General features: G+C 42.6%; 1 protein-coding gene across 1 annotated transcript in view; it reads right to left on the minus strand.

Moving 5' to 3' along the window:
• The window catches only part of LOC132782532 (kunitz-type serine protease inhibitor bitisilin-3-like), a 36,080-nt gene that overhangs the window by 12,796 nt on the left and 177 nt on the right, over positions 1-23,107 (minus strand). The window contains exons 2-4 of the mRNA XM_067470852.1: positions 18,457-18,636; positions 9,657-9,836; positions 1,572-1,619 (exon numbers count right to left, since the gene is read on the minus strand). Coding sequence (XP_067326953.1) covers positions 1,572-1,619; positions 9,657-9,836; positions 18,457-18,636 — 408 coding nt within the window. The remainder of the gene's footprint in view (positions 1-1,571; positions 1,620-9,656; positions 9,837-18,456; positions 18,637-23,107) is intronic.

The following is a 23,107-nucleotide window of genomic DNA, read 5'->3' on the forward strand; positions in this document are numbered from 1 at the left end:
ACTTCTTTCTCTCCTTCCTTTGCTCTTTGCTTCCATCCTTCCTTCTTGCTTTCCTTCTTTCTCGCTGTCCCTCTTTGTCTCCTTTCTTTCTTCCTTTCTTTCCTTTCTTCCTTCTCTACCTCTTTCCTTCCTTCCATTGCTCTTTGCTTCCATCCATCCTTCTCTCTTTCCTTCTTTCTTTCCCTCCCTCTTTCTCTCCTTCCTTTCTTTTATCCCTTCCTTCCCTCCCTCTTCCTTTCCTATTTTTCTGCATTGTCATTTAGCTTTTCATCATTTAGCTTTTGGGGGGTTTTAAGTCCTTTCTGCTATTTTTGTTTTTTTTAAATGAGTGATGGTCACTTGTTGGTCTGTTAGGGGTATCATGTCCAAATCTGGTGTCAATTCACCCAGTGGTTTTTGAGTTCTGTTAATCCCACAAACGAACATTACATTTTTATTTACATATAAAATGTAATGTTCGTTTGTGAGATTGACATAACTCAAAAATCACTAGACGAATTGCCACCAAATTTGGACAAAAGACACCTTCTAATCCAAGGGGCAACATCACTCAAAAAAATTGATTTTGTAATTTGGGAGTTGTAGCTGCTGGGATTCATAATACACCTACAATCAAAGAGCATTCTGTACTCCACTAATGATGGAATTGAACCAAATATGACACACAGGACTCCCATGACCAACAGAAAACACTGGAAGGGTTTCGTGGGCATTGACCTTGAGTTTGGAAGTTGTAGTTCACCTACATCCAGAGAGCGCTGTGGACTCAAACAATGATGGATCTGGACCAAACTTGGCACGAATATTCCATATGCCCAAATATGAACACAGATGGAGTTTGGGGAGAAATAGACCCTGACATTTGGGGATTGTATTTACTGGGATTTATCGTTTACCTACAAACAAATAGCATTCTGAACCCCACAAATGACAGAAGTGGGGCAAACTTCCCACACAGAACCCCCATGACCAACAGAAAATACTTAAGGCCATCCAGTCCAACTCCCTTCACCAGGGCAAGAAAACATAATCAAAGCCCTCCTGACAAAGGGCCATCCAGCCATAGATATAGATAGATATACAGTATATGATTCACACACAGCTATAGTATCATAGGTTTGAAAGGACAATTCTATGTTGCATGTTCCAGAGTAGGCAAACCAGACACTCTCCACATCAACACTGACAAAGAAACAAGAAGAAATACTGTTTGCCCACAAGCCTAAAGGAATTACATATATTAGAAACCAACACTTTCTCATTCCAGATCACCAAAGTGGGCCACGGCAACGCATGGCAGGGGACGGATAGTATGCAATAAATAAACAAATAAGTCATTTATCCTTATTTTAATTCATGTTTATATAGCTATAGAATTTTATACATATTTCTCATATTTGTTTATGTTTATTTTTTCCTGCCCTTCTCTGATACTTTGGTTGAAGTGTGTATAATTTTGTTGTATGTAGCACACAAAAAACCTCCCACAATTACTAAAAAAAAATACAGAGTGGGAAACTACCATGTTAGGATTAATAACATCTCATTTTGATGGTTTTTCTGAGTCTTACCAGTGGTCGTTTCCTCATCTGGTCGTGTAGTGGGTGTTGGAAGCACTTCTGTTAGTAGCCCAAGAAGATAGCATAAAAGCGGAAAGACATAAGAAGATAAAGAAGAACCATGTTGGATCAATGCAATAACCCATCTAGTTCAACGTATTATTATTATTATTATTATTATTATTATTATTTACAGTATTTCTATACCACTTTTCTCACCCTTAGGGGGGACTCAAAGTGGTTTACACATAACTGACAAAACTTCAGTGCCATACATTGGACAACCATAACAACCACAATAATAAAACCACAATTAAACATAAATCATAATTAGACAGTACATAAGCAATCATTAAAACAATCTATATATATAAAAAGCTTAAGGGCATAGTTAGGCATTCAAAAACAGAGAAACCACCGGATGAAATCTCACCAAATTTGCCCTGCTAATACCTCTTCCCCCAAGGTATGACCAACAACCCTCAAAACACCAATACGCAACAACACAAACTCACAATACCCTAAAAACACGGAGCATGCGCAGAAGTCTCAGGAGGAATACGATGAGGAGGAAGGACTCCATTTCCCAGCTTCCCCTGCGCCCAAGTCGCCCTCCGCATGCACACTGCCGCATGCCTGCCTCCCTCTACCCCAGTAGTTCTCAACCTTCTTAATGTCACGACCCCTTAATACAGCTTCTCATGTTGTGGTGACCCCCAAGCATAAAATTATTGTTATTGCTACTTCATATCTGCAACTTTGCTACTGTTATTATATAAATACCTGATATGCAGGATGTATTTTCATTCACTGGAGCAAAAGTGACACAAATACTCAATACACTCAAATTCGAATACTGGTTGGGTTGGGGGAATTGATTTTGTCATTTGGGATTTGTAGTTGTTGGGATTTATAGTTCACCTACAATCAAAGAGCATGCTGAACTCCACCAACGACGGAATTGAACCAAACTTGGCACACAGAACTCCCATGGCCAACAGAAAATACTGGAAGGATTTGGTGGGCAATGATCTTGAGTTTTGGAGTTGTAGTTCACCTACATCCACAGAGCACTATAAAACAATGATGGGTCTGGACCAAAATTGGCACTATATGCCCAAGTGTGAACACTGGTGGAGTTTGGGAAAAATAGACCTTGACATTTGGGAGTTGTAGTTGCTGGGATTTATAGTTCACTTACAATCAAAGAGCATTCTGAACCCCACCAATGATAGAATTGGGCCAGACTTCCCACTAAGAAACCCCGCGACTAACAGAATAAATAAAAATATTGTGTTTTCTGATGGTCTTTGGCAACCCCTCTGACATCCCCCCTTGCACCCCTCCCCCAGGAGTCTTGACCCCCAGATTGAGAAACACCACCCTGTGAGATTTCTGGTTTTCAGTGGGATCTCAAATCTTATGGAAACCTAGGATTCAATAAGAGATCCTTCTCTCACAATATTTTAGATCCATATCATGTGTACCAAATTTCACATGAATACTCAATATGCCCAAATATGAACTCTGGTGGAGCTTGGGGAAAATAGATTTTGACATTTGGGAGTTGTAGTTGCTGGGATTTATAGTTCACCTACAATCAGAGAATTATGAAGCGCACCAATGATAGAATTGGGCTAAACTTCCTCCACAGAACCCTCACGACCAACAGAAAATGCTTTGTTTTCTGACGGTCTTTGGCGACCCCTCTGAAATCCCCTCGCAACCCCCCCCCCAGGGGTCCCGACCCCCAGGTTGAGAAGCACTGCTCTACCCCATCGCTCCCACCGCTGCCTCACATACACAGATGGAAAAAGATCAGGAAAGATTGCGAGCCCAGCCTGAGAAAGCCCACCAGGCCGATGTAAGCACAAACGGCCGGGGAGGGCATGGGAGCTGCGGGGGGCCGCCAAGGGCAACAAAAACAACACGAAACGGGAGGCCCGCCGTCTTCTCTAAGCCGGGACCTTGATTTCTACGGCGGCCCGACACCCCTCTTGCCTTCGGCGACCTCCAAACCTGCCCGGTGGGAGGTGGGTCTCTCCCAGCTGAACCCTCATGACCAACAGAAAAAACTTTAGCCCATCCACTACAACTCCCTTCACCAGGGCAAGATAACGCAATCACACTTCTCCTGACAAAGACTAATCCACCCATACATATGGATAGATGCATCTATCTATATATAAATGCTCTGTGCATAAGGAGTACCTTAAAAACAAAACAACCAATGCACGAAATCACACCACATTTGGCAACAAAACGTCTCACAACACAAGGAGTGACCATCACTCTAAAAATTAGGATTTTGTCATTTGGGAGTTGTAGCTGCTGGGATTTATAGTTCACCCACAGTTCACCTACAATCAAAGAGCACTCTGAACCCCATGGACGACAGAATTGGGGCAAACTTCCCACACAGAACCCCTATGACCATCACAAAATACTTAAGCCTTCCAATCCAACTCCCTTCATCACGGCAAGAAAACGTAATCAAAGTCCTCCTGACAAAGAGCCATCCAGCCATAGATAGATAGAGATAGAATCATAGAATCATAGAATCAAAGAGTTGGAAAAGACCTCATAGGCCATCCAGTCCAACCCCCTGCCAAGAAGCAGGAATATTGCATTCAAATCACCCCTGACAGATGGCCATCCAGCCTCTGTTTAAAAGCTTCCAAAGGAGGAGCCTCCACCACACTCCGGGGCAGAGAGTTCCACTGCTGAACGGCTCTCACAGTCAGGAAGTCCTTCCTCATGTTCAGATGGAATCTCCTCTCTTGTAATTTGAAGCCATTGTTCCGCGTCCTAGTCTCCAAGGAAGCAGAAAACAAGCTTGCTCCCTCCTCCCTGTGGTTTCCTCTCACATATTTATGCATGGTTATCATATCTCCTCTCAGCCTTCTCTTCTTCAGGCTAAACATGCCCAGCTCCTTAAGCCGCTCCTCATAGGGCTTGCTCTCCAGACCCTTGATCATTTTAGTCGCCCTCCTCTAGACACATTCTAGCTTGTCAATATCTCTCTTCAATTGTGGTGCCCAGAATTGGACACAATATTCCAGGTGTAGTCTAACCAAAGCGGAATAGAGGGGTAGCATGACTTCCCTAGACCTAAACACTATGCTCCTATTGATGCAGGCCAAAATCCCATTGGCCTTTTTTGCCGCCACATCACATTGTTGGCTCACATTTAACTTGTTGTCCACGAGGACTCTGAGATCTTTTTCACATGCACTGCTCTCAATCCAGGCATAGATAGATAGATAGATAGATAGATAGATAGATAGACAGATAGATATGATTCACAGACACACAGATATAGTATCATAGATTTGAAAGGCACCCCTAAAGAAGGACAATAATATGTTGCATGTTCCAGAGTAGGCAAACCAGACTCTCTCCACATCAACACTGACAAAGAAACAGCAAGAAGTACTGTTTACTCACAAGCATAAAGGAATTACATATATTAAAAACCAACATTTTCTCATTACTTTATTTTCCAGATCAACAGACTGGGCCACAGCAACGCATGGCAGGGCACCGCTAGTAAATAATAAAAACAGTCTTGCCAATCGTATTGTCATTCTAGTCCATGTCCTTTAAACTCTACAAACATCTACTGTCCGAAGGCCTGATCCCAAAGCCATGATTTTAATCTCTTTCTAAAAACCAGGAGGGAGGGAGCAGATCTTACCTCATTTGGGAGTGTGTTCCATAGGCCTTTAAAGCCCTAAACGGTTCCAGCCCAAGCTACTATCCGACCGCATCTCTGCCTATGAACGCACCAGGACTTTGAGATCTTCCGGGGAGACCCTGCTCTCAATCCCGCCTGCTTCTCAAGCACGGCTGGCGGGGACGAGAGATAGGGCCTTCTCGGTGGTGGCTCCTCGGCTGTGGAACGCCCTTCTTACGGACATTAGACTAGCACCATCTCTATTGGTATTCCGCAAAAAAGTGAAGACCTGGCTGTTTGAGCAGGCGTTCGAATAATTAGTGCAATGATTGGTTAATGAACACTGGAATGGAACAATGGATGACGAATCTGGAACATGTTTTTGATGATGGGACGACAGTGAATGGGTATTGTAGTAATTGTTTATTAATTGTGTAATGTGTTAGGTTGTTAACTGTTTCTATACTGTAGCACTGAATTTTTGCTGTTCGTATTTGTTGTGAACCGCTGTGAGTCGCCTTCGGGCTGAGAACAGCGGTATATAAGTAAGGTAAATAAATAAATAATAAATAAATAGGCGAGGGACCACAGCTCAGAAGGCCCTGTCTCTTGTCCCCGCCAGAGGCATTTGCGCAATTGACGGGAGCGAGAGAAGGCCTCCCCGGATGATCTTAGATTACGAGATGGGACGTAGGGATGGATGCGTTCGGACAAGTAAGCTGGGCCAGAACCATATAGAGCTTTATAGGTCAAAACCAGCACTTTGAATTGTGCTCGGAGATGGACTGGCACCAACATGTATAACAAAAGAGAGGCTGCTCTGCCTTGGGTGATTTCATGCAAATATTCCATTAGGAATAAAGCCTTTTCATTAATACGATGTGCCATAATGGAACAAAGTAGGGGCAGAACTCTACATCATGTAATAAGGCCTCAGGGATTGTCCTTTCTTGATATTTTGCTGGGCCTACTGCCTGATGTAGAGTTCAGATCCTTCTTTGTTCTATGATGGCACACAGTATTAATAAAGTAGTTTCATTCTTAACAGGATACTTGCACGAAACAGCCCAAGGCAACTGGGATTAGGAATTTACGTATTTTTTGGTCTGGAGGAGGCAGCATGTTCTTCCATTAAAAATATTCCTGTTCCCTATTTCTGTTCATGCACTTGGAACATGAAGTCAATTACAAAGTGCTTTTTGATGGATGTCGTTCAAGTCCTCTCCAAGGTTTCCTTCAGTGCTAGACAAACTGCCATGACAGTGTTCCTCAACCTTCCTAATGCTACGACTCCTTAATAGAATTCCTAATGTTGTGGTGACCCCCAACCATAAAATTATTTTCATAATTTTGCTACTCCTGCATAAATTTGTTGATTTTTGCGAGATGAACGAACTGCAGGTGAACTACGATAAAACCAAAATCTTGGCATTTGGGAAAAACAACAAAAGACAAGTCTGGAAGATAAAGGGCCATTATATTGAGCAAGTAAAACATTTCAAATACCTAGGTCTCTGGTTTAGCAACAACTTGTCATGGTCCACCCACTTAAAATATACACTGGCCCGGGCCAAATCGAGTGGCAGTGCGACCAGGAGGTTCTTCCACTCCAGGGGTAACCAATATATATCCCCTAGCTCTGCAAGTCTTCAAAGCAAAGGCGATGTCACAACTTCTCTATGGAGCACCCATCTGGTTAACCCCCAATAACAGCGCCATCAGATCTTTACATTCGAAATTCCTCCACAAACTATATGGTGCCCCCAACTGTGTCCCGTATGCAGTTCTTTGTCTTGAATCTGGGCAATATTCTATTGAGGCTACTATCTGGCTAACCGTCATTAAATTTTGGCTATCTGTACACTATCAAAGTCCCAGCGACTCTCTGACTCAACTCACCTTGAGCGAACTCCACCACTCCAAATGGTGCTCAACTGTCCTAGCAAAGATCGGGGAATTGGGCTACGACAGCGATTTCCTGACCCTACTATCTTTTTCCGAGATTTTTACCCTCATCAAAAGGAGGCTGCTAGAAAGGGACCACAACCAATTGTTGAGCTTGGCAAACAAATCCTGCTCACCTATTAACTTGGCAATTCCATACACACAGGGAAATCCAGCCTTCTACATCACAGAGCTCACCAACCCCTCTTACAGAAGAGCCTACATGCTGGCTAGATTTAACATCATGCCATCGCCGCTCCATAGAGGAAGACTCAACGGCCTCCCAAGCGACAAGAGGGTCTGCCCCTGCAGCACAGGACAGCTAGACTCCATACCGCATATTCTCCTGCACTGTCCACTCTACCAGGAGCTAAGATCCAGTCTGCTAACACAAGCCATAGATTCACTGAAGAACCGCAGCGATTCTGACAAAGTGATTTTGCTTTTAAATTGCCAGGACTTTAGCTGCTGCCTTTCAGTGGCAAGATTCCTGAATGAAGTCTGCAAACTGAATGTGTAGCAAACGAGAAGCCCTTTTTATTACGTGTACTATGTTTTTATACTCTCTGCCATGTCATGCCAATAAAGGCTTATTGTATTGTTGTTAAAAATTTTGCTACTTTTGTGAATCGTAATGTAAATATCTGATATGCAGGATGTACTTCATTCACTATTTATTTATTTCGGGCATTTCTACCCCGCCCTTCTCAACCCCCGAAGGGGGACTCAGGGCGGCTTACAAAGGCACAATTCGATGCCAGCATAAACATAACAATGGATAAAACATGTAAACAGCAATTATAACAATCAAAACAGTCAGTATATACATCAAAATCAATAAAAACAATCTAATGCTCAGTGTTCGCCATCTCAGAGTCCGTAAATTCATTCCACATTGTCAAGTACTATTGATTCTGGTCGTCATTGTCCTTATCTAACCGCCAGATTGCCCGAAAGCCTGGTCCCACAACCATGTTTTTAATTTCCTTCTGAAAGAGAGGAGGAATGTTGATGACCTAATTTCCCCGGGGAGTGAATTCCACAGGTGAGGGGCCACCACCGAGAAGGCCCTGCTCCTCGTCCCCACCAATCTCACTTGTGATAGAGGTGAGGTCGAGAGCAGGGCCTCCCCAGAAGATCTCAAACTTCAAGGTGGGATGTAGAGGGAGATCCGTTCGGACAGGTACACTGGGCCGGAACCGTATAAGGTTTTGTAGGTCAAAACCAGCACTTTGAATTGTGCTTGGAACTGGATCGGCAGCCAGTGGAGCTGACATAACAGAGGGATGGTATGCTCCCTGTATGACGCTCTGGTGACTAATCTGGCTGCCGCCCGCTGGACTAGTTGAAGTTTCCGAACAGTCTTCAAAGGCAACCCCACGTAGAGTGCGTTGCAGTAATCTATTCGGGATGTAACAAGAGAATGGATCACTAGAACAAATTTGGCATAAATATCCAATACATCCCAATTTGAATACTGGTGGGGTTGGGGGGGGGGGTTGATTTCATCATTTGGAAGTTGTAGTTGCTGGAATTTAAAGTTCACCTACAATCAAAGAGCATTCTGAACTCCACCAATGATGGAATTGAACCAAACTTGGCACACAGAACTCCCATGACCAACAAAGAGTACTGGTGAGGGTTAGGGCTGACCTTGAGTTCTGGAGTTGTAGTTCACCTACATCCAGAGAGCACTGTGGACTCAAACAATGATGGATCTGCACGAATACTCAATATGCCCAAATGTGAACACTGGTGGAATTTGGAAGAAATAGACCTTGACATTTGGGAGTTGTAGTTGCTGGGATTTATAGTTCACCTACAATCAAAGAGCATTCTGAACTCCACCAATGATGGAACTGAACCAAACTTGGCACACAGAACTCCCATGACCAACAAAGAGTATTGGTGAGGGTTAGGGTTAGGGCTGACCTTGAGTTCTGGAGTTGTTGTTCACCTACATCCAGAGAGCACTGTGGACTCAAACAATGATGGATCTGCACAAATACTCAATATGCCCAAATGTGAACACTGGCGGAATTTGGAAGAAATAGACCTTGACATTTGGGAGTTGTAGTTGCTGGGATTTATAGTTCACCTACAATCAAAGAGCATTCTGAACACCATCAATGATAGAATTGGGCCAAACTTCTCACACAGAACCCCATAACAAACAGAAAATACTGTTTTCCTATGGTCTTTGGCGACCCCTCTGACACCCCCTCGCGACCCCTCCAGAAGTCCCGACCCCCAGGTTGAGAAACACTGATCAGTGCCACCGAAATGGCAGAGGAAACCCTCATCAAAGAGATCCAGACAGCGTGGAAATATATACAGGAGTCTTAGAAGCTAAGCTGTAAGCATAGCAACAAGTACTACAACTCTCCCTTCCTGATTCCTTTTTCATAATACAAAACTATAGCATTTCTGGATGAATAACTCCTGTTCAACAGCACTAGACTCCAAAAATTGCTTACCTTTTGAAACTTTGCACCATTTTTCACAGCTTTCGAGTGTTTCAAACGCATTTCCATTGCCCTCGCAGCCACCATAAATAAATGTTTCACATTGTTTGCGATTCTGGTTATAATAGTAACGGGTCAAACGGTTCGGGCAAGGTCCTTTGGATGGGGGAATGCTGCATAGTGTAGGCGAGGCTCCAGGAGACAAGAGTAGGTAAAAAATTACAACAGAATAATAAATAACCCCATTTTGGATATGCAAGCACTTTACAATGTCCTTCGTGCAGAAAGATCATGGGGCAGTTGGGAAGGGAACTTGTAAGTGTTTCTATCCAATCCATTGAAGCTAAGTTTCCTTCTGAGAACCATAGACTTCACTCCTTATGATACTACACTGTTATTGTACTATTAGTACAATAGACAAGCATCCCGAGCTCTGAGGATTACCTGGGAAGGAATCCCACTGGAGCATTGCAACACACCCAAATACCTGGGAGTCACTTTGGACCGTGCTCTGACCTACAAGAAGCACTGCCTGAACATCAAACAAAAAGTGGGCGCTAGAAACAACATCATACGAAAGCTGACTGGCACAACCTGGGGATCACAACCAGACACAGTGAAGACATCTGCCCTTGCGCTATGCTACTCTGCTGCTGAGTATGCATGCCCAGTGTGGAACACATCTCATCACACTAAAACAGTGGATGTGGCTCTTAATGAGACATGCCGCATTATCACAGGGTGTCTGCGCTCCACACCACTGGAGAAATTACACTGTCTAGCCGGTATTGCACCACCTGACATCCACCGGGAAGTTGCAGCCAATAGTGAAAGGACCAAGGCAGAGACATCTCCAGCTCATCCCCTGTTTGGGTATCAGCCAGCACATCAACGACTTAAATAAAGACATCGTTTTCTTAGATCTACAGAGACACTCGCTGGAACACCCCAGCAAGCGAGAGTCCAAAAGTGGCAGGCCCAAACCCAGCACCTGGGTGATACCAGATGAGAGACTCCCCCCTGGGCACTCAGAAGACTGGGCGACTTGGAAGGCGCTGAACAGACTGCACTCTGGCACCACGAGATGCAGAGCCACTCTTAAGAAATGGGGCTACAGGGTGGAATCCTCGGCATGCGAGTGCGGAGAAGAGCAAACCACTGACCACCTGCTGCAATGCAACCCGAGCCCTGCCACATGCACAATGGAGGACATTCTTGCGGCAACACCAGAGGCACTCCAAGTGGCCAGATAGTCAAAGGACATTTAACCAACTACCAAATTTGCAAAATCTGTGTGTTTTTTTCTTTTTCTTTTTAATCTGTGTGTTTGTTTTGCTCTGTTAGAATTGTAACACAATGGTATGGTCGCTGATGACACGATAGATAAATAAATAAATAGTCTACAACAACCTATGGAATCCTGGGATTAGTAAGATATTTATAACTTTTTCACATGGCCACCAGAGACATTCCACTTCATCAGGGGACGTGGGGAACCCAGTGCCCCATGCTCCACATCGCCTGGCTCCAGCCAAAGGCGATCCCATGGGGGGAAACAGGGAGCGCATGTGGAGTACTCAGCTTCCCCGCATGAATTGCAATGAAGCCTTCCATGTTGCCGTGGCGGTGTTATGCACCGGCTCTGCTGTACTTCACCCATGGAGCCCCACTGGCATCATTTGATGGGAGCTGGCAGACTCATTGGGTGATCTGGACTAAACTGGCACATGATACCAATTTTGTGATAAGGTCATTAGAAGTCTCACCTAGAGTATTGTTGGACCTCCCTAAACTACAAATTCCAGAATTCCATGCAGTTATATTGGGAAGTCTGACTTGGCCATGGTGGTCCATGTTCTTGTTACATCCCGAATAGACTACTGCAATGCCCTCTACATGGGGCTGCCTTTGAAGACCTCTCGGAAGCTTCAATTAATCCAATGGTCAGCAGCCAGGTTACTTACTGGAGCGGTGTACAGGGACCATACGACCAGGGTTGGCTCAACCCATTACGCAAAGTAAGCATTTGCAGTATAGTTGATTTTGCCCAGGGGCGCACTTGAGGCGCTCTTGGGGGAAAATAGACCTTGACATATGTGAGTTGTAGTTACTGGGATGTATAGTTCACCTACAATCAAAGAGCATTCTGAACTCCACCAATGATGGAATTGAACCAAATATGGCACACAGAACTCCCACAACGAACAGAAAATATATATCAGTGATTAGTTGGGGGTGGGGGGGATGTGTGCCAAAATACTGTTTGCTTACCATTGAAAATTACCTAGAGCCGTCTCTGCATAAACTCCTCTGTTATGCCAGCTCCACTGGCTGCTGATCTGCTTCCAAGCACAATTCAAAGTGCTGGTTTTAACCTTTAAAGCCCTAAACGGTTCTGGCCCAGATTACACTGTTCTACAAATTTTTCGTTTTTCTCAGTTGCGGAAACGAAACGTGCCGTTTCTTAATAAATTTAATATGCTGAATTCAAATATAATAATTAAATGTGTTAATTGGTTCTGGTTTTTATGCAACAGCTATTTCAATTTTCTCCACAATAGGTAATTCGTTAATATTATGATAATGCGCCTAACCTTACTGCATGAATATAAACCGTGAATATTTACTAAATTTTAGTCAAATTATATTGCCAATAGTTTATACATGGGAAATATTTATTTAATTAGTCTATTGTTTATGTTTGTGCAGCAAGAAACTATATTAGTAGGCCTAATGCAGTTGAAAAGTCTGAAAGTTTAAATGTCGCTTTAATCGTGACTTTAGTTTATATCCTGTTTGCTTCTCTTGACTTTCCTTTTGTATTCAAGGAAAGGATTGTCTCTTACAATGCTCCAGCAGTAGTCTGACAGCATTGACGGAGTCCATTTGCCTTGATATCTTTTATCCATAGTGCTTTATTTACACACGTGCGAGGCATAACTACTTGGGTAACCACGGAAAAATTTGGTTCTAAACTCGTTTCGTTTTTAGGGGGCCCTTGTGTTTCGTTTTTTTTAAAGAATTCCGAAATTTTCTTTTAAAAAGTTCAAAATATACGAAATTTCGTAAAATTACGAATCGATTCATTAATGGCGGACGCAATTGCGCAATATGCTAAAAAACCCTCCAAATGGGACAGGGGGAACTTCTGAAGCTTCCCTCTCCCTCTGTTGTTGACTGTTGGTGTGATAATTTATTTTTTATCACTGATAAAACAAACAACAACTATAAAACTTGCACCAGACATACGGAAATAATTACGAAACAATTTCGAAACAATTTTGAACCAATTACGAAACAATATGAAATAAATTGGAAAAATTGTTTCAATTTTTAATTACTCCTCACAGTAGTCCTGCATGGCTCAATATTGGATCGTAAGCTAATTTAAATACGAATTAATAACGAATTACGAAATTAACGAACGAAACCGCCCAAGCCTAATAACTACAGTAAAAAGAACAATGTAAAACGATGTTTAACGATACTGTCTCAGTCTTCAACTGACTGACCCTCACCATTCAAAAGTCTGGCCTTATATAGGGCTTCCTGGCTTTTGCACACGGCACTAATACTGCGTCATCAAACTTTCTAGAGTATTCTAGAATCTTCCATAGTGTAAGTCGCAACATGCATTTTTCCAACCATACGATATCACGTGATTGCTTATATCATAAAAACTAGAGCCAATATACATTTTTAAATGTCATTTTCGTTTTCGGCACCCCAAAATCATAAAAGAACAACTATTTTCAGGCCCACAACATTTTCTCCGTTGAACAGTGTTAACACAGTTTACTATTCTTGAACCTTGTGGTCCGTGCTAATAACAAAAAATAAAATAAATCAATGTTGGGAACCACCGATGTAGAAGGACTTTGCATTAGAAGCACTTCTCACAATGTTGTAAATAGTACAAGAAGAGATGGTGAGAGCAGAAGAACAGAAGAACGGAAGAAGAGCCATGCTGGGTCAGATGACCAAATGCAATAACAAACCCACAAACCCGCAGAACATGCCACTGACAGAGTCAGGGGAGTCCACATGCCAGGCAAGAGAGCAGTTGCGCGGTATCTCTCAAACTCCACCGTGACGGTGAGACACTGATGAGACTGTAAGAAAAGGAGTCTGATCAAGCCAATTCTGCTATACATATGTGTGCATGGGCACTACAAAGAAAGTGACCATCAGCTGCCTCCAGAATTCTTTGTGTAATTGATGTGGACAACATAACTGAGGAAAGCTGAGGATTAAGAGAATTGATGCAAGCCTCTCTCAAGCATTCATTGGTTGCGGGAAACTGTGTGACAGTTAGGGGCTGCACTAGCTTTTGATTGGAACTCAAAGAGTTGTATTTCCCACAAAACACAAATACACATCTCCAGTTTACTTCTACAGTTAAAAAAAATTTCACATCCTCCTAGGTCAGTGATGGGCAACCTTTTGAGCGTGGTGTGTCAAAATTCGCCAAAAAACTGAGCATAATTCAGGTGGTGTGTCACTTCAAGAAAAAAACCATAATTTTGCAATATTTAGTTTAAATAACAAAATATATATATTTGTAATTCCCACTTTCTCTCTTATCATGTTGCTCTACCTCTCTTTATGTAAATAATATCCTTTTCGGAGTGTTTAATAAAAATATAATTTTAAAAACCCAACAAAATATTATTTATTTTAATTTAAATGTATTTCTAGCATTTAATATGCTATTTAATGTATTTCTAATAATAATAATAATGCAATAACAATAAAGTAACATTGCAAAATAATATTTTGATATTTAATTTACCATTTCATTTAAGGCATATATATATATATATATATATATATATATATATATATATATAAAAGATAAAGGTCCCCTGACATTAAGTCCAGTCATGTCTGACTCTGGGGTGTGGTACTCATCTCCATTTCTAAGCTGAAGAGCCAGCATTGTCCGTAGACACCTCCAAGGTCATGTGGCCAGCATGACTGCATGGAACGCCGGAGCGGTACCTATTGATCTACTCACATTTGCATGTTTTCAAACTGCTAGGTTGGCAGAAGCTAGGGCTGACAGTGGAAGCTCACGCCGCTCCCCGGATTCGAACCTGTGACCTTTCGATCAACAAGCTCAGCAGCTCAGTGCTCAGAGGTAGTGATGTCCTCACTACCTCTGAGGATGCTTGCCATAGATGCAGGGAAACGGCAGGAGAGAATGCCTCTAGAACATGGCCATATAGCCCAAAAAAACCTACAACAACCCAGTGATTCCGGCCATGAAAGCCTTCGACAATACATGAATGAATTCCTATGTACACTGCACATATCTGATTTGTAGTGCAAAAAAACAAAAACAGTACAATAATTAAAATGAAGAATAATTTTAACAAATATAAACATATTAGTATTTCAATAGGAAGTGTGGGCCTGCTTTTGGCTGATGAGATAGGATTGTTGTTGTTGTTGTTGTTGTTGTTGTTGTGTGCTTTCAAATTGTTTCAAGTCGTTGACCCTGAGAGAGGGCCGGGTAAATGACATTAGAGGGCTGTATTCGGCCCTCGGGCCATAGTTTGAAGACCCCTGTTTCTGCCAACCTAGCAGTTTGAAACATGCAAATGTGAGTAGATCAGTAGATAGGGCTGGGTAACCACGGAAAAAATTGTTTCTAAACTCGATTCGTTTCCAGGGGGTGCTAGCGTTTCCAAATTCTAAATACTTCCGAAATTTTGAGATTTCAAAATTTTGTTATTTACGAAATTTCGTTAATTTCAAATCGATTTGTTAATGGCGGACGCGATTGCACAATATACTAAAAAAACCTCCAAATGGGACAGGGGGAACTTCTGAAGCTTCCCTCTCCCTCTGTTGTTGACTGTTGGTGTGATAAAACAAACAACAACTATAAAACTTGCACCAGACATGTGAAAATAATTACGAAATAATTACAAAACAATTTCAAAATAATAACGAAACAGTAACGAAATAAATTGAAAAAAATTGTTTCGAATCTAATTTACTCCTCACACTATTCCTGCATGGCTCAATATCGGATCGTAAACTAATTTAAAGACGAATTAATAACGAATTACGAAATTAACGAACGAAACCGCCCAGCCCTAGTAGATACCACTCCAGCGGGAAGGTAACGGTACTCCATGCAGTCATGTCGGCCACATGACCTTGGAGGTGTCTACGGACAATGCCGGCTCTTCGGCTTAGAAATGGAGATGAGCACCAACCCCCAGGGTCGGACACAACTGGACTTAATTTCAAGGGACAACCTTTGCCTTTTATATTGTACTATACCGGTATATTGTAATATTATTAGTAATAGTAGTAATATTATTATATGTAATATACAAAATGGAGTCTTCTATCTGTTTTCAGGCAACACGGATTCCCATTGGCAGCTGCTGGAATTAGACTATATTGTTGAATATTGTCTTTTGGACTATGGCTTGCCAGTGCCTGAAAACGGAGAGAAGAAGCAAAGAATTCTACGAACAGAAAGATGGAGTAGCGATGGGGAGCCTTCTCAATCCGGTCATAGCTAACTTCTACATGGAACACTTTGAAAAACAAGCCCTGGAGACAGCAACCAAAAAGCCCACGATATGGTTCAGATATGTGGATGACACCTTCACCATTTGGAGCCATGGAGAAGAAGAACTCAACAGGTTCCTGGACCATCTTAACAGCATCCACCCAAACATCCAGTTCACCATGGAAAAAGAAAATGAAGGAAAACTGCCTTTTCTAGATGTCCTAGTCATCCGCAAACCAGATCAACAACTGGGTCACACCGTCTACAGAAAACCCACACACACAGATAGATATCTACATAAAAACTCCAACCATCACCCAAGTCAAAAAAGAAGCACCATTAAAGCCTTGGCAGACCGTGCAAAAAGAATCTGTGAACCCCACCTCCTCCAAGATGAACTGAACCACCTCAACTGGGCTCTCCAGGCCAATGGAGACTCCACCTCAGACATCAGAAGAGCTGCAAGACCGAGAACAAGCTACGAGAGTCAAGATGAAGATCCACTCAGAGGAAAAGTGTTTCTGCCATACATCAAGGGAACCACTGACTGCATAGAGACGCTGATGAGGAAACAAACAATCTACAAACCCACCAAGAACATCCAACAAATGCTACGTTCAGCAAAGGACAAGAGGGATCCTCTCACCTCTGCAGGAGTCTACCGTATACCATGCAGCTGTGGACAAGTCTATATAGGGACCACCAAACGCAGCAATGCCTGAACACGAATCAAGGAACATGAAAGGCACTGCAGACTACTTCAACCAGAGAAGTCAGCCATAGCAGAGCACCTGATGAACCAGCCTGGATACAGCGTATTATTTGAGAACACAGAAATGCTGGACCACATAGACAAGCACCATGCCAGGCTACACAGAGAAGCCATTGAAATCCACAAGCATGTGGACAATTTCAACAGAAAGGAAGAGACCATGAAAATGAACAAAATCTGGCTACCAGTATTAAAAAAACTCTAAAATTACAACAGCAAAACAGCAGAGAGGAAACAACCAGGCACATCTTAACACCTCTCAACAGAACATTTTCCTAGGCTCAGCCAGGCCTTCAAATGCTAATGAAGGTGGTCAGCTGAAACATTCACACCTAGCTTCAGCAGAGAGCTCTTTGCCCCACCCCAGCCATTCCACAGATATACAAACCCATTGTCCTAATTCCAACAGACCTCACTACCTGTTGCATCCCAGTTCAAGAAACAAGACCATAAGATTAAATCCACCACTCTGGACTGTAGGAAAAGCAATCCTTGTTTATTGATGAAAAATTGGTTACAAAAGAAAGGTAAATGCAGAGTAAAAAAGCCACAGAAAAACACAGTAGTCAATAGGATCTCTGAACTTGAGCAAAACTTCAAAAGCCACAAAACAATAACCAGGAGTCTGTTAGCCTTTTACTAACCATGAACTTGGAAACTACAAGCCTCTGGGATTACTGGCCATGGAACACAGGAATTCTGCCAAGACCAGCCACAGTCCCGAATGTTGCTTGACCCAAAGAAGCACCCGGCAGGGATGCTCTTATACCAAAGAAGCTATTCTTAGAAACGCCCCTTGACTTTTCTGTTTGGGCCTCTTTCTGCTGGATACGCTGTGACCTTTGTACAGACTGGGAAACAAATCTATCTCTCACTATCTGTTCTCTTCGGACCTCATTATCAAGCCCAGGTGGGGAGATATCACGGTTAACTTCCAAAACATTCTCTTCTAACTGCTGGGTTTCGTTTTCATTCCCACTGACCTCTGCATCAACAACAGATTCCACACTGTCATAGTCAGGGAGAGCTTGCTCAGTTTGAAAAACTATCAGAGAATCCTGTTCACACATATCAGGATCAGACTGAACCCCAACACTACCTCTGAGGATGCTTGCCATAGATGCAGGCGAAATGTCAGGAGAAATGCCTCTAGAACATGGCCATATAGCCCAAAAAACCCTACAAGAACCTAGTGATTCCAGCCATGAAAGCCTTCGACAATACACAGAAGCAAAGAAGATTGCATCTAATGAGATCCATAGACTGCCTTAGCCTAGGTATTCAACTAAACAATATTCAACACTCCCTTTATGGGAATGGCAGGGGAAAAGTTCACCAAATAGATCCAGATGGTGTGGAAATATGTATAGAGGTCTTGGAAGCTAAGCAGCAAGCATACTGCATCTCTCCCTGTCTCTTTTTTCACTATACAAAATTATAGCACTTTGTGGCTAATTATTTCTGTTCAATAGCTACAAACTCAGCATTAGCATGCGAAAACTGCTTACCTTTTGATACTTTGCACCTTTGTTCGCAGTTACCGGGTGTTGGAAATTTATTTCCGTTGCCCAGGCAGCCACCATAAATAAATGATTCACATTGTTTGCGATTATGGTTATAGTAATAACGGGTCAAACGGTTGGGGCAAGGTCCTTTGTCTGGAGGGAGGCTGCATACTGTTGGCAGGGCTTCAGGAGACAAGAATAGGTAAAAATTACAACAGAATCTATATAAATAAAAATGTCATGTCCGTTTGTGGGATTAACAAAACTCAAAAACCACTGGGCGAATTGACACCAAATTTGGACACAAGACACCTCTCAGGCCAACGAGTGACCATCTATATAAATTAAAATGTAATGTTCATTTGTGGGATTAACATAACTCAAAAACTATTGGACGAAATGACACCAAATTTGGACACTACACCCCTAACACACCAACAAGTGACCATCACTCATAATCCCCCCCCCCAAAGTAGAAAGGACTTAAAAACCCCAAAAGGCTAAATGACTAAAAGCTAAATGATGATACAGAAAAAAGGGAAGGAAGGGGAGAAAGAAAGAGAGAAGGAACCATGGAAACAAAGAGCGAAGGAAGGAAGGAAGGAAGGAAGGAAGGAAGGAAGGAAGGAAGGAAGGAAGGAGAGAAGGAAGAAAGGAGAGAAAGAGGAAAAGAGAAGGAATGGAAAGAAAAGGGTAGAGAAAGAAGGAAGGAGAGAAGGAAAGAAAAAAAGGAAAGGTAGGAAAGAGGGAGCGAAGGAAGAAGAAGAAGAAAGATAGAAAGAGGAAGGGAAGGGAAGACATAAGGAAGGAAGGAGGTAGAGAAGGAAGAAAGGAGAGAAAGAGGAAAAGAGAAGGGATGGAAAAAAAGGGTAGAGAAAGAAGGAAGGAGAGAAGGAAAGAAAAAAAGGAAAGGTAGGAAAGAGGGAGCGAAGGAAGAAGAGGAAGAAAGATAGAAAGAGGGAGGGAAGGAAAGACAGAAGGAAGGATGGAAGCAAAAAGCAAAGGAAGGAAGGAAAGAGGCAGAGAAGGAAAGAGAAAGAAGAAAAGAAAAAGGGAAAGGAAAGAAAGGGGTAGAGAAGGAAGGAAGGAGAGAAGGAAAAGAAGGAAAGAGGGAGCGAAGGAAGGAGGGAAAGCGATAGAGAAGGAAGGAAGGAGAAAAAGAGGGAGGGAAGGAAAGACAGAAGGAAGTATGGAAACAAAAAGCGAAGAAAGGAGGGAAAGAGGCAGAGAAGGAAGAAAGGAGAGAAGGAAAGAAGAAAAGGGGAGGAAGAAAGGAAAGAGGGAGGGAAGAAAGAGAGAAAAAGGGAGGGAAGGTTGGCCACAGCAACGTGTGGCGGGTACAGCTAGTAATAAATAATCCCACTTTTGGACACGCAAGCACTCTACAGATGTCCCTAATGCAGAAAGTTTCTGGGGCGGTTGGGAGGGGAACTTGCATCTCTCTTTCTTAACAAATATTTCTAACCAATCCATTGAAGCATAAGTTGCCTTCTGAGGTTCATAGAGTTCACTCCTTAAGACACTGCATTGTTATTGCACTGCCTGAACTTCCAGGGCAACATCCTATGGAATCCTGACAATAGCAGTCGAGGGAAAGGCATTTAGAAGTCTCACCCAGAGAATTCTTGGACCTTGCTAAACTATAAACTCCCGAATTTCATGGGAAGCAGCCATTAAAGTTAAATTTGGGATAATAGTGCTATAACCAATGCAATTTGGTAATTATTTTATTCAACAAGGTGATATTGAATAATTTGTAGCAAATAGCTGCCTGTCCAGCAATACATGGAGAAAGAGTTGCCAGATGTACAAGCTGGGTTTAGAAAAGGCAGAGGAATAGGAGACCAAATTGCCAATGTTGTTGTTCATTTGTTCAGTCGTTTCCGACTCTTCGTGACTTCATGGACCAGCCCACACCAGAGCTCCCTGTCAGCTGCCACCACCCCCAGTTCCTTCAAGGTCAATCAAGTCACTTCAAGGATGCCATCCATCCATCTTGCCCTTGGCCGGCCCCTCTTCCTTTTTCCTTCCAATTTCCCCAGCATCATTGCCTTCTCTAAGCTTTCCTGTTTTCTCATTATGTGCCCAAAATACTTCATCTTTGCCTCTACTATCCTTCCCTCCAGTGAGCCGTCGGGTATAAAGAACGGCAAATCAATCTTAATCTCTGACACCAAATTATAAAGGACCGATAGATCAAATGACCGTTTAACTATATGGTTTTGGCCAAACAATCACTCAAGCTGCCACCAATATTATATTCCGGATCAATAATTGATTTCACCAGCTGCCAAATCAAATTATAGAGATTTACAGACCAAATATAAAATGCTGTAAACCAATATGTAATGATCACCATTCAATTGATAGACACCAATGTGTAGAGTGGCCACCAATTGTTAAGGGCTAAACCGGATTATTAGGCTCTTTTTACTCAGGAAAGAACTCTTCTTAGGTCTAATAGGGAGAAACATAAACTGAGTAAGTTATGGCTATATAATTACTGATGACTGAGAATTGTTGAAACTGTTTCTTCTGCTTGTCTGATGCTTTTCTACCTTTAGAACTGAGGAAACCTAGTAACACAACCTTTTGTGTTACAATGCAGTTTGTTTTTCAGAGAGATTAAATGCTTATCTAAAGTATTCACACACAATCTGTGGTAGTAAAAATAGAATGAAACGTTTATTAAACAATCTTGAAAATCTTCAGGTACAGAATGCTTATTGGTTTCGTTAAAATCATACAGTGCTTGAATTAAGTTCCAGTCATAACTTTCAAACTGAGAATTTATGGATTCTTCCCTACAAACAGCCCACTACACAGGGTCTGTCTAGAAACAATCCTTCTTCTGAAGTCACTATCTGAATCTATTTCTAAGTTAGACTTCTTCCTAAATCTTCACTGCTTTCCAAATCTACAACTGCTCTCCCTAACTCCCAACTCCAACTCTCCCCTCAGGATTTTTAAAACGCTGCTTTTTTCCTCTCAGCTTCTCCTAAACTCCGCCCCCTTTCTCTACACCAATCCCGGCCATTCCCTGCCGTCTAATGCCTAAGACACGCCCCTACTCTGAACTACGCTCAAGGTGGCGTCTCCCTTCTCCAAAATGGCTGCTGATGCTTCGCTTTACCAATTCTCTATCTTTCTAGGTTTACAGCTTTCCTGGCCCTGCATCCTGGCTATAACTAAGGTAAGGGTTCTTCACACCGGGCTTTATTTCCTGAAGTATGGACTGGTTGGATCTTCTCGTATTCCAAGGCACTCTCAGAACTTTCCTCCAACACCACAGTTTAAAAGCATCTATCTTCCTTCGCTCAGCCTTTCTTATGGTCCAGCTCTCACATTACGGGGAATACCATTGCTCTTTGTTTCCAGTGTGATATCTCTACTCTTCACTATTTTATCGAGATTGGACATTGCTCTCCTCCCAAGAAGTAAGCGTCTTCTGATTTCCTGGCTGCAGTCATGTGATGTGCGGGCCTTGACAAATGCAAGGCCGGGGTGAAAATTGCTGGAAGAGACATTAACAACCTCAGATATGCAGATGACACCACTCTGATGGCCGAAAGCGAGGAGGAGCTGAGGTGCCTTCTAATCAAGGTGAAAGAAGAGAGCACAAAACCTGGGTTGCAGCTAAACATAAAAAAAAGCCAAGATTCTGGCAACCAGACTGATTGATAACTGGCAAATAGAAGGAGAAAATGTGGAGGCCATGACAGACTTTGTATTTCTAGGTGCAAAGATTACTGCAGATGCAGACTGTGGCCAGGAAATCAGAAGATGTTTACTTCTTGGGAGGAGAGCAATGTCCAATCTCGATAAAATAGTGAAGAATAGAGACATCACAATGGCAATGAAGATCTGCCTAGTCAAAGCCATGGTATTCCCCGTAGTAACCTACGGATGTGAGAGCTGGACCATAAGGAAGGCTGAGCAAAGGAAGATCGATGCTTCTGAACTGTGGTGTTGGAGGAAAGATCTGAGAGTGCCTTGGACTGCCAGAAGATCCAATCAGTCCATACTTTAGGAAATAAAGCCCGACTGCTCATTGGAGGGAAAGATAGTAGAGGCAAAGATGAAGTACTTTGGTCACATCATGAGAAGAAAGGAAAGTTTAGAGAAGACAATTGTGCTGGGGGAAATGGAAGGAAAAAGGAAGAGGGGCCGACCAAGGGCAAGATGGATGGATGGTATCCTTGAAGTAACTGGCTTGATCTTGAAGGAGCTGGGGGTGGTGACGGCCAACAGGGAGCTCTGGCATGGGCTGGTCCATGAGGTCACAAAGAGTCGGAAGCGACTAAATGAATGAACAACAACAAGCTGCCTGTCTCAGAAGGTATCCTGACCAACTTCTGAAGACGAGGAAGCTCTCTTTGTCGAATGGCAGCCTCAGGACCCCAAACCCAGGGACTCATCTGAGATGAGATGCTACACTTCTGATGGATTTCCTATTCTGTCTATCCTGCCTAACAGTGGCCTGGGGGGCTGCCAAAACCTAAATCAGGATAGAAGATGCCTGATAACCCCAACCCCTCACATTAGCTTTGTTCTTCAATATTACCTTCTATCTGTATGTTCACTGCACAACAACATACCCAGAAAGTAAAAAGTACAAAGTATCACAAAAGTCTCATTTTGATTATTTTTCCTC

The sequence above is a fragment of the Anolis sagrei genome, chromosome 7 (assembly GCF_037176765.1).
Source record: "Anolis sagrei isolate rAnoSag1 chromosome 7, rAnoSag1.mat, whole genome shotgun sequence".
Lineage (NCBI taxonomy): Eukaryota > Metazoa > Chordata > Lepidosauria > Squamata > Dactyloidae > Anolis > Anolis sagrei.